This window comes from Pongo abelii, chromosome 8 (genome assembly GCF_028885655.2).
Source record: "Pongo abelii isolate AG06213 chromosome 8, NHGRI_mPonAbe1-v2.0_pri, whole genome shotgun sequence".
Lineage (NCBI taxonomy): Eukaryota > Metazoa > Chordata > Mammalia > Primates > Hominidae > Pongo > Pongo abelii.
Genome location: NC_071993.2, coordinates 124,381,867 through 124,394,514, shown reverse-complemented (window position 1 = coordinate 124,394,514; position 12,648 = coordinate 124,381,867). Strand labels below are relative to the sequence as shown.

Genomic DNA, 12,648 nt, shown 5'->3' with positions numbered 1-12,648 from the left:
TTATAGGTAGATTTTAAAATTTTCTGATTGATGGTTGAGTTTATCTAAAACCTGGGATCAATAGAAAGGAATGTCTGGATTAAGATAAAGAATTGTGGAGACCAGCATTCTTATTTATTACAGAGGAAGCCTTCAGGTAGTAGGCTTCAGAGAGAATAGGTTGTAAAACATTTCTTATCAGACTTAAAGTCTGTGTCCATGTTAATGCTGAAGGAGTATAATGAGGCCTGTCCTACGTCTGTGTTGATGTTAATGAAACAGCTCCATTGTCTGGGGTATATACCCTGGTCCTTGGTCTTGGTGGAGAAAGAATTCAGGACAGGGACACACGCGAGGGGTGGGTTTAGGAGGGGAAAGTTTAATAGAAAAAGAAAAGAGAGAGAAAAAGCTTCCTCATGCTAAGAAAGTGGGTCGCCCAAAAGAGGGTCTCTGATTTACAGTGGAAATCAATCGGTTTTGTACAGAGGCTTGAGGGGTCAGTGATTGATATACATAGGGCTCAGGGGATTGGGTTGACCAGGTGTGCTACTTACATAGCCCCGAAAAGACTGGCCCTCCCACCCTAGCCTTTTATTATACAAATGAGGCCTCCACCTGGCGACGGCCATGATGCCTGTACGTGGTTTTACCAGGAGGCTGCCAGGAAACCCTAAAAGTGGAAAAGAGGGCAGGAGACAAGGAAAAGTGGGGAGGAGACACCATATTGAATGTGCCTGGCTTCCAGGTACAGCTGCTGGTATTTACATATAAAAGCTCCTAGTTTGCATATTATGCCTGACTTCTGTGGCTGCTTTCTGTTAGAGAAGAAATGATTTGGGGGCTGCTTTTTATTAAAGGAAAATTCCACCGAGAACTTTCACCCTTTCTAGCTGCCTAAAAATTGCTTATTAATAACTTCTGTATTATTAATGCTGGAGGGGTATAATGAGGCATCTCTGGCATATCCGACCCCCCTTTGCCGTCATGGCTTGAACCATTCTTTTAGATTAAATTTTAAGAGTGCCCTGGCTGAGGAGGAAGTCCAATCAGATGGTTGGGGGGGCCCTTCGAATTTATTTTTTGGTTCATAGTTTCTTTTTTCACGATTCCTGTCTCTTTATTGGTATGCTCTATTTAATGTAACATTGTCATAATACCGCCCTATTGTTTTTTTTGGACGGAGTTTCGCTCTTGTTGCCTAGGCTGGAGTGCGATCTCAGCTCACTGCAACCTCCGCATCCCAGGTTCAAGCGATTCTCCTGTCTCAGCCTCCCGAGTAGCTGGGATTACAGGCGCATGCCACCACGCCCAGCTAATTTTTATATTTTTAGTAGAGACGGGATTTCATCATATTGGTCAGGCTGGTCTCGAACTCCTGACCTCAGGTGATCTGCCCGCCTCGGCCTCCCAAAGTGCTGGGATTACAGGCGTGAGCCATCGCGCCTGGCCGAACCCCTATAGCCGAACCCCTATAGTTCTTTAATCATGTCTTTTTCCATGAACATATTTATGGATACATATTTAACATGGACATAGACTTTAAGTCTGATACGAAACGTTTTACAGCCTATTCTCTCTGAAGCCTACTACCTGAAGGCTTCCTCTGTAAATAAGAACTTTGGTTTCTACAAATTTTGAATCTTTTTCTGTTAAATCTAACATCTGGTCCTTCTCACAGGCAGTGTGTGTTTTTTTGTTTGTTTTGTTTTGTTTTTTCTTTGTTTTTTGCTGTATGGGTCATACTTGTCTGTTTCTTTGTATGTCTCATAACTTTTTCTTGGAAACCAGACACTTTAGATAATATATTGTAGCAAACTTAGATACTGGTCTCCCCTTACCCAGAGCTTGATATTTGCTTGTCTGTTTTTAGGTTGACTGCCTGGATTATTTTGGTACAGTACACCCACCCCACTCACCCCGCCCCCCCCCCCCACCCCGCCCACTAGTGTTAACTCTCTCATTGCTTTTAACAGCACCCAGGGGCATAACTTGTTCTACAAACTATTCCAATCAAATTGTGCCTCCTTCAGGAATAGTTTCTTGGGTAAGTGTTTGATATTTGCTCTCACCCCAGGAGGGCTCCTCCCAGCTATCTGATTTCCTGTTTCTCTACTAGGAGCACAGCAGCCTGCAGCCTAGGATATGTCTTCCTTAAATCCATGAAGGAAGACATGTGCTTTTCACCACAACCTCCATTGTTCTTGATAGTGCCTTTAGGTTTGAGCTTCTTCACAGACATTGTAAATGAAATTAATTCCTTTGGGAAGAGATTGGGAGAATCTGTTTTCTAACTTGCCTCTCCCTTTCCTTTTCCCCTTAGCAAAATAATCAGAACCAGGTCTCTGGAGCTAGGGGTGAAGACTACTGCAGGCTTCTCTCTGGGTGATACGACAGCTCTAGGAGCTGAGTGCTAAATTGGGGATGGAGTAGCCTGATGTCCTCTTGGCTTGCCTTTCCCACTATGGAACCACTTCCTCATGAGCCAGGGCAAGACAGTCAGGGCTCCAGTATTCTCAGTGTTGTGTGCCCAAGGTAGACCCTCCATTCTATGAGTCGGGGCTGGGTCAATGAAGGAAGCCCCCTCCTCTTGACTGAACTTGCCTGGAAGTAACAGGTGACTGGAGGCTAGATGAGAAATGTTCCTAGCCTCCTCCTCCCAGGGAGAAAGCCCACCAAATGAGAGCTGTGGGATGAGGGAGCCCTGTGTTCCTGGCAATAGAAGTCTAGCGTGCAGTGGCTGGGTGTGGTGGCTCACGCCTGTAATCCCAGCACTTTGGGAGGCCGAGGCGGGTGGATCACGAGGTTAGGAGATCGAGACCATCCTGGCTAACACGGTGAAACCCCATCTCTACTAAAAATACAAAAAAATAGTCAGGTGTGGTAGCGGGCGCCTGTAGTCCCAGCTACTCAAGAGGCTGAGGCAGGAGAAAGGCATGAACCCGGGAGGTAGAGCTTGCAGTGAGCCGAGATCGTGCCATTGCACTCCAGCCTGGGCGACAGATCGAGACTCCGTTTCAAAAAAATAAAAAATAAAAAATAAAGAAGTCTAGCGTGGAGTATCTGCCACCCTGAGCTTGTTGGGGAAACAGGGTTCAAACACCACAGACTTGGCTTTCTTATCAAATTGTCGTAGATTTTCTTAAGTAGATTTTTAAAATTTGCTGTTTGCTCTTAAGACCATTTCCAGAGGCTGTAAATGTTTTGGTTTAAAATAATTTTCATGAATTTCACTGGGGAGCAGATCAGCAGGGCTCTTCATACTGTCATCCTTAAAGTCGATCTTCCTAGTTTGGGTTTTTAAGTTTTCTACAGGAGGAAGTACAGGTAGTTTGTTAAGACTATTTTGGGGGGAAGCCTGAGTGAGAAAACTGACATTTTTGAGTTAATAGGTTAATTAGGACATAAAGACTAATGGATTTTGAAGAAAGATCATATGATGGAATAGGAAGATAAAAGAAAGTGATAGAGGTAGCCCACTTCATTGTTTGGATTCTTTATGGGTTTGGGATACTTAAAGACTTGGACTTAGAAGTTCTGGAAACCAAATGTTCTTAGAGAATGTTAATGTGTGGATTCTATTTATTGGCTTGCTGAACATGTTCATGCTTTATCCCACCGTTTAGTATATTCATTTAAAATGGAATACATTGTTCTGATTTTAGATTATTTTTGCGCATAAACACTCTTAGCAAAACCCCCTGAGCATTACTAAACCCAAATTAGACTTTACTCCATTTAACATTCAACTCATACTCCTGTGAGAAATTTTTTTATTGAATTTCAACTGTATATTTGACAAGAAAAGCTGGTTCTTAGAGCAGTTGTGATTTAGCTAACTTGGATTATTCAAAGTTTCTAGTGTATATGATGATTATAATTTTTTTACAAAGTAACAGAGTTATATGTTTTTCAGGAGTCATAAGGACTGTGTGTTAAAAGCACCCAGCTACAACATTATATTGATATAAATTTAGATACTAGTTTTTTTTCCCCTCTAAAAATTTGGTGCCAGTCTTTCTGAATCAAATGACTTCAAATGCAAATTAGCGTTTTAGTTGGGAGAAACTCACGGGGCTTTCTGTTTTCCATACTAGTTTAGAAACAGGAGAAAAGCACTGAGCATCGCCTGTGTCCCTACTTAACATTTCCCTAAAATTTTTTTCTTTAATCTTATTTACTGGGAAAACATAAAACAGCATTTAACCCCCTCTATTAGTATCTTTCAGTGTAAACTATAGTAGGCTATTGATATTTTTTAAGTGTTTCTTTCAGTTTTAGTGTTAACTGTTTGTAAATCAGCGCAACACATACTCAAATCCTGATAGTGTGTGAAACATCCCGTCAGGTATGTGATGATGGATGCAGAGAATTGTGAGACTAAGTCATATTTGACATTTTAAGGCATAAATGCACAGCAATTTAGATGACTGCAAGATAGAGAAGAGTGAAAGCAGCATGTATGGCCGAGTGCGAAAGAGGGGAGGATTTGGACAGGCTTTGAGGAATTTGGGAAAACCTCCAGTTGGTATGAAAGGCCTGAAGGCAGGAATATTCATAGTGTCTTCTGGGCATATGAGGTGACTTTCTAGATTGGAATGTTTATATTAAGGGAATATATGATTAGAAAGATTAATTGTGGGCTGGGTGTGGTGGCTCAGGCCTGTAATCCCAGCACTTTGGGAGGCCATGTGGGAGGCCGAGGCGGGCAGATCACTTGAGGTCAGCAGTTCAAGACTGGTCTGGCCAACGTGGCAAAACCCCATCTCTACTAAAAATACAAAAATCATCCACGTGTAGTGGTGCATGCCTGTAATCCCAGCCACTTGGGAGGCTGAGGCAAGAGAATAGCTTGAATCAAGGAGGCAGAGGTTGCAGTGAGCCAAGATCGTGCCACTGCACTCCAGCTTGGGCGACAGAGCAAGACTGTTGTCTCAAGAAAAGATAAAAATAAAAAAGGAACATTAATTGTGGTGGACCTTAAATGTGAAACCAAGAACTTTTGACCGTGTGTGTGTGTGTGTGTGTGTGTGTGTGTGTGTGTGTGTGTGTGTATGGTCAGTAAGAAGCCACTAAAACTTTCTGAGCAAGTAGATATCATGGCTAGTGACAATGTGTAGGGTGAATTGAAAACCATAGGGCTTTATGCCCCATTTTCTTTCATTTTCTTTTTCTTTAGCTTTAATGGAGGAGTATGAGTTGTGTTTTAAATTAAAAGTTTTTTAAAACCTACAGTTTATAACTCAGCACAAACTTCTCCATAAAAACAACAATATTAGTGATGAGTATATGAATGCCTGAATAATTCATAGGTAACTGAGATGTAGTTGGACTTTGGAATCAGACTAGCTTGAATTCTGGTTTTGCCATTCACTTTGTAAAATTGAACAAACTTGTTAACCTTCCTAAGCTTCATTTTTTTCATCTGGAGAGAGGAGCCAGTAATATTGCCCTCTTCAGGGTTGTGAGCATTAAATAAGATAATGCATGTAAAAAGCACTTAGCATACTGCCTGGCAAATAGTAAACATCTCTAATGAATACCTCTGCTGTGTTAATTGTTGTTGATGTTGCTATTACAGTCATCTTTATCACGTACTAATCACTGTCTATTAGAGTCAGCTCTCTGTATTCGTGGGCTCCACATCCGTGGGTTCCACATCCATGGATTCAAACAACTGTGGATTGAAAATATTTTTTAAAAATTTCACCTGCACTGAACATGTACAGACTTTTTTCCTTGTCATTATTCTCTGAACAATATAGTCTTAACAACTATTTACATAACATTTACATTGTATTTGGTATTATAAGTAATCTAGAGATTATTCAAAACATATGGGAGAATGTGTATAATGCAGATACTGGGCCATTTTATATTAGAGACTTGAGCATCCTTGGATTTTGGTATCCTTAGGAAGTACTGGAACCAATCCCACATGGATACCAAGGGGACTGTATGTTATTTCCATGGAACATGCGTTCTGAATTTTGATCTTGTACTGTAGGAACACTCTTCCCATCTGGTTCACAAACAGTCTCTCTCCTGCCCCACCTAAACTTAATGGCCTACTTGCTGCCTCTAGGTTTTTCTTTTCTTTGTTCTCTCTTGCCTTATCAATGGGGGCATACCAAAAAGCCAAGACTTATGGGTGCCATAGCGAAGGCACCATTTGCTGCCAGTTATGGGGGAGTGTGGTAAGCTTTGGTTTTGTAGAGCACATGTAGTATTAGGTGTTCATTTTGCTTTGTGTTTTTGTACAGGTGGGTTTTGTTATGCTTTAAACTGTGGTGTTCATTATTCAGACATTTAGACTTATCTTTACTTTTGTCAGGTTTAAGCCGTTTTTTCCATACCAGACCTTGCAAGGATTTGAAGAAGATGAAGAGCATATCCATATACAACAATGGGCACTTACTGAAGGCCGTCTTAAAGTTACATTGTTAGAATGTAACAGGTATGTTCTTTGTTTTGTCATTACTAAGTTATGGGAAAAACAGTGCAGTGAAAATGTTCCTAAGCAGTATTTGTGTTGTGTGTTCATTTAAATTATGTTATTTACCTGTAAATTCTTTAATTGTAAATTTAATATCATAAAAGCCCTTTCTAACTTTAACAAATATAAATCATATTTTAGAAAGTGTTTTAATGGAGGGAGGGGCATTTATTCTGTAGTCATTCTGACACTATTTAGATGCATAATGCTCTGTTGGCTTATTTTTAACTTATTCTACCTATTGGGGAGCTGTTCCTATGTTAAAGAGAAAATTACTCAATGATACTTGTTAAAGCAGAGTAAGGAAGTCTTTATTCAGGACCATCATGATAAGTATAGCAGCCACGGCAGTGAGGTCTTGAAGTGGGTGAGAGATTGGGCTCAACTCTGAATACAGCATGGGCAGGTAGAAATTTACAGCCAAGAAGCAATGTGGGATCAGTGGAAGGAAACTTACTAAGAGGAAACATCAAGGGTAAAGGGGATTTTGGCTAAACTGACCTAACAGGATTCTTGCTAAAAACAGTCCAGGGTGATCAGACATCATAGAGGATGGTAAAGGACGATCAGATATCAAGGATAGGGGTTTCTTGCTAAACTGACTTCGCAGAGTTCTTTGCTGAAACAGGACAGATGGGCCTAGCAGAAGACTCAGAAACCTCAATAAAGTTTGGCCTGGCAAAGAATCTTTGTCACCTAGCAAAACGGTTTTGAGAATTGTTTGTGATAATTGGAAACACTCAGGAAAGCTGCAAAACTAGACTTTGAACCACTGTGGCTTTTTAGTGTTTTAGAACTGGAAGCGATCTCAGAAATAATCTTGCCTAGCCTCCTTGTTTTACTTTGCCAGCACCAAAGTTTAAGCTATATTCATATCTTGCTTGAACTACTTACTATACTAGCCTTCATATCTCCTAGTCCTCTGGTCCCAAATATAACAACCAGCATGATCTTTTCAAAATGCAAATCTAATTGTCAGTCTCCTACTTAAAACTCTTTAACAGCTTCCCCATTACTCTTAGGATGTGGACCCAAATCCTCACCATGACACACAGGTTCCTCTTAGCTCTCCAGCTTCAGTCTCACCATCCTCCGCCCAGCCCCTCATTCATAGTGCTTCAGCTACATAGGCCTTCCCAAGGCAAGGTGTTGGCAGACTTTTTCTCTAAGGGGCCAGATAGTACATTTTAGGCTGTGATTCACATGGTCTCTGTTGCAACTATACAACTCTGCCTTGCAGTACAGAAGCAGTCACAGACAATATGTAAATGAACAAATGTGGCTGTGTGCCAGTAAAACTTTGTATATGAATTTCGTAATTTTCATGTTATATAATATTATTTTGATACTTTTCAACCATTTAAAAACATAGAAACCATTGGTAGCCCACAGGTTATACAAAACAGGCAATGGACTGAATTTAGACCATAAGCTGTAGTTTGCCATTCCCTACTTAAATATTTTAAAGCACCAAGCCCATTGTGTTGACTAGCTGCTGCTTTCTTGGCACCCTTCTCTGCTCCATGAAGCCAACCTTTCTTGGTTTGGCTCAAAAGCTACCTTCTTAATGTGTCTTCTGATCATTCCAAGTACAAGTGTACAATCCTCCGGCTACATTACTTTGACACTTGTTTGTACCACTTACTTGGTACATATGACTTTTATTTTTATTTCCAACCCATAATACAATTAAGTACTTGAGCACACAGGTTATATTTTATATCTAATACATTTGTGTCCTTGCTAATGGTTAGGTTAGTTTTGAGTATACTAATAATATACTTAATCTTTTTTTTTTTTTTTTTTGTTAAGTCTAGGATGACTCAGAATTGTGTATCATTATGTTAGAAAGCCTGGTAGACAAAGAATCCCTTTTTTTTAAAATCAAAAAAAGACTAAATATGTTGTCTATTTTGTAAAAGGAACTGCAGTGTACAGTAAAATAGATATAATAGGTACTATGCTAGGTATTTAGAAAATACTAGTTCATTTGCTTTAATGTTGCTGGTGGGGTTAGGTATTGATTATTGTCTGTTAGCTTGCAGCTATTTAACCACTAGCTTTGGTGTCAGCTTTGCTCACCACATTTTTGCTTTACCTGCAGTACTGCTCACTTACAGCCTTGCCACAGGAATCAAAGACTGCATGTAAGGCATTGAGAAAGTATAGCCAGACATTCTTTAGGTCATGTTAAGTTGAGATAAATGAAAAGAAAAGCATTAGAATGTGTGAAGTACCTGTAACCAACTTTATTTTAATAAGGAACTGTGTAATAAATCTCTGAAAGGATAAGTGAGAAACCAATAAGAATTTTTACGGGGTATACAGGGAAGGAACTGGGTTGATGATGATGGACAGGGGTCAAGATGATAGCCCAGCTATTCACTATAAACTTGTTTATGTTGTTTTATTTATCACCTGGCCAAAAATTAAGGTCCAGTATTTTTAGAGAGTACATAATTTAGGCTGAAGGGAAAAACATGGAAAAATAGTTTTTTTAATGTCTGTTCTTAAGTTATGTAACTGTCGGCTTAGGTTATATAGCCAGCACCTTTCCCCAAGTGATAGATTCATCTTGGGAACAAGTACACTATCTAAAGAGATTTCCTTGCACCATTTTTACAAATCCAAGCATGTAAAAGTTACTCAGTGTTGTGGTACTGTGTTATTGTTTACATAGTTTAAGGATTATTTGTGTATGAAGGCGAGAATAAGTCTCAACTCATTCCTGCTTTTTTGTCTTCGTATTAAGTCCTAACATTCTTTCCGTTAAAAACTTACATTATTGTTTTTCTTGTAAACTTTTCTCTTAGTATAAAAACAGAAAACTCTGTTCAGGTAGATTTTAAGTTTATAGGATTCAAACTAAAGAGGACATATTATTGTAACCTAAGCATTTTTATTTCAATTGTTAATCTCATTTTGAATATAAATTCAGCTTGTGTGTTTTAATTCTAATTCCTGAAGCAAAAAGAGGCACTAGAGAAAATGAAAGCACAAATAACTGTGCTTTCTTTTCGGAAGAAGGACCAAAAAAAATGCATATTACTTCATATAAAGTGGAATAACATAGACTTTTGAGTTATAGAAAGCACTGAATTCAGTCTAGCCATATGCCCTTATATAGTGTCACTAGGCAAGTTACACATCTGTAAAATGGGCAAGGGAGCTGTCTTGCTGGTAATTGTAATCAGAGATAGGTAACTACCCACAGTGCCTACCACATAAGATGCCTACAGTAGATGTAGCTTCTATTATTATGTCTCAAGATAATCATTGCAGTGTCTGTGAAGAAAAAACGGCATGTTTTTTCTTGCATATTTGTTTGTGAGAATTGGAATTTGAATTTTATTAATTTAAAAAGGTCTCATATTGTAAAAGGAGGTTCTTTCCTAATTATCCAAAATACTGTTTTGCATTTCCCAAGCAATAGCTTGAGGGTGGAAAGGCAGTATTATGTGTAAAAATTGGTTTTCACATTTTGCTTTTGTCAAGTATTTTTTAAAAAGCAGTCATTCTGAACAATTGCATGTTTTTTTGAGTTGATGAAAGCTGATTTTTTTTAACCACAGATGAATGCAATGGCTGTTTGTTGTACTGCTATTAGATGAAATGATTTCACATTAGTGTTGCAATCAGATGGTTAAGATGATTATTTTTAAATTTATAATTTATAGCCTATCTTCTATCTTAAAGGATAGAAGATATTTGAGATATTTTGCAAAGAAAACATGTAACCATGTGTACTTAAGCAGAAGATATATTAGATCAAAAACATGGAAAACAGATCAATTTTCTGGCAGCTAAGACAACAAAGGAAACTTTATGGATTAGTTAGATCTTACTTTTTTTTTTTTTTTTTTTTTTTGAGCTGGAGTCTCACTCTGTAGCCCAGGCTGGAGTGCAGTGACACAATCTCCGCTCACTGCAAGCTCCGCCTCCTGGGTTCACGCCATTCTTCTGCCTCAGCCTCCCAGGTAGCTGGGACTACAGGCGCCTGCCACCATGCCCAGCTAGGGTGTTTTGTGTCACTGGATTTCAATATTACATTTTTTTTTTTTTAAGTTTTAAATGTTAAATATAACACAAATACAGAAAACCACAGCAGTTGACGTTCTATTCTGTTACCAAGAGTCTTCCCTTATTCTTAGTTTATTGTCACCATTGACCCATGAATTTTTATTATTCTCAATGGTTATAATTCTTTACTGTCCTTAATTATTTTGGTGTCTAAATTGTCTCAGATTTGGCCAGTAGGAACCCCCTCAAGATGGATCCTGTGTGTGATACGACCCCATCTTTTTTTTTGTCTTTTTTTTTTGAGACTTCATTACTTTCTGATATAACAAGCTGTTCTGCATTTATCTTCTATCTTCTCTGCCACGGTCCCAGAACAACTATTTTTCCAAAGAACCCGAATTCTTTTTATTTTTAGCTGAGACTACAGGCATGTACCACCATGACTAGCTGCCTAGTTCATTTTAGTAAAGGATGGTATTATTAATAGAAACCAAGATCTGAATGTTGGGTGTGTTTATTGCTACTTCATATATTCGTAGACCTCTTCAGAGGACACTTAGGAAATATATTCATGTATCAATACTTACACATACATACACATACGTAATTTAGAAATCATGAGTTCATCCAATACAGGTTGAGCAACCTTAATCTGAAAAATTTGAAATCCCAAATGCTCCAGAATCTGAGTGTTTTTCAGTGCTGACATGATGCCACAAGTGGAAAATACACACCTGACACCTTTGCTTTCTGATGGTTCACTGTACACAAACTTTGTTTCATGCAGGAAACAATATTTTTGTATAAAATTACCTTCAGGCTATAAAGTGTATATGAAACAAATTAATTTTGTGTTTAGACTTGGGTCTCATCTTCAAGATATCTCATTAAATGTAAGCAAATATTCCAAAATCTGAAACACTCATGGTCCTAAGCATTTTGGATAAAGAATGCGCAAACCTGTACCTCCAATTCTAGTTCATCCTTATGGAATTGTTCCTTGCTTTGGTTCTTCCTTCAATTCTTACTTCATGGCTCTCAACAACATCGGCACTTTTATTCATTTGCTCAGTCCTATAATAATCTTAATTAGTTTCAGAATGCATTGTCCATACAAGTACAAAAAACATAATACAAAGAGTTCAGGATTCCTTTGTAATTCTCCCTTACCCTGCCCAAGATTGAGGAAATGTGGGGTCAAGTACTGTGTTCTTAAATTATTTAGACTTATTTTTCCTCTTTGGTATGATTATGGTGTTCATTTAAAATATAGTTGAGTTTGTTTCAGATTGCTTTCAGATTTAGTCTCCCCCCACTCCTACTTTTCTTCATCCTTACTGATTTTTGCTTTTAAATATGTAGAGTATTAATATGCTTCTGCAAACCCAGAACTATACAAAAAGATATACAGATGGTATATAGGTTATTAAACCATCAGTGGTGTTATTTTTGCCTTAAACTGTATTTGTCCTTTAAAGAAATTAAAAGAAGAACAAACTTTGGTAGTGATGGGTTGTTTTTACATTTACTGTATATTTACCATTTCTGTTGCCCTTTATTTTTTCTTTTATATCAAAATTGTCATCTGGTATTCCTTCCCTTTACCCTGCAGAACTTCTTTTAGCGCTTCTTGTTATGTAGGTCTGCTGGCAAAAAATTATTTCATTTTTTGCTTACCTGGAAATTTATTTTCCTTTCATCTGTTCCTTCAGCACTTTGGCTATGTCAATCCCATATTCTGATGAGAAGTCAGCAACTTATTTTATTCTTCCTCCATATGTAACATGTTGTTTTTCTCTGGCTGCTTTCCAACCTTTTACTTTATGTTTGGCTTTCAGCACTTAGACCATGTCTAAGGGAGCTTTCTTTGTGTTTTTTCCTGCTTCCATTTCAGTTAGCTTCTTGGATATATGAATTAATGTTTACAACCAAATTTGGGAGCTTGGGCTATTTTTTTTTTCAATTGTTTTGGCCTTTTTTTTCCACCTCTCATTCTAAATTACATATTATGTTGGGCTGTTTCATTTTCCCATAGGTCCCCTGAGGTTTGGTTTGTTTGCTTGTTTATTTGTTTGTTTCTTTAAATTCTTTTTCTCTGTATACTTTGGATTGAGTAATTCACATGATCTAATTTCAGGTTCACTGAGTCTTCTCCT

General features: G+C 38.2%; 1 protein-coding gene across 2 annotated transcripts in view; it reads left to right on the top strand.

Annotated features, from left to right (window-relative positions):
- PDZD8 (PDZ domain containing 8) overlaps nucleotides 1-12,648 on the top strand; it is a 98,082-nt gene that overhangs the window by 27,991 nt on the left and 57,443 nt on the right. The window contains exon 2 of one of the 2 annotated variants that reach the window (XM_002821183.6): nucleotides 6,311-6,433. The exons of the other annotated variant lie outside the window; for it this stretch is intronic. Within the exon in view, the coding sequence (XP_002821229.3) occupies nucleotides 6,311-6,433 (123 nt within the window). The remainder of the gene's footprint in view (nucleotides 1-6,310; nucleotides 6,434-12,648) is intronic. 2 annotated transcript variants of the gene reach the window in all.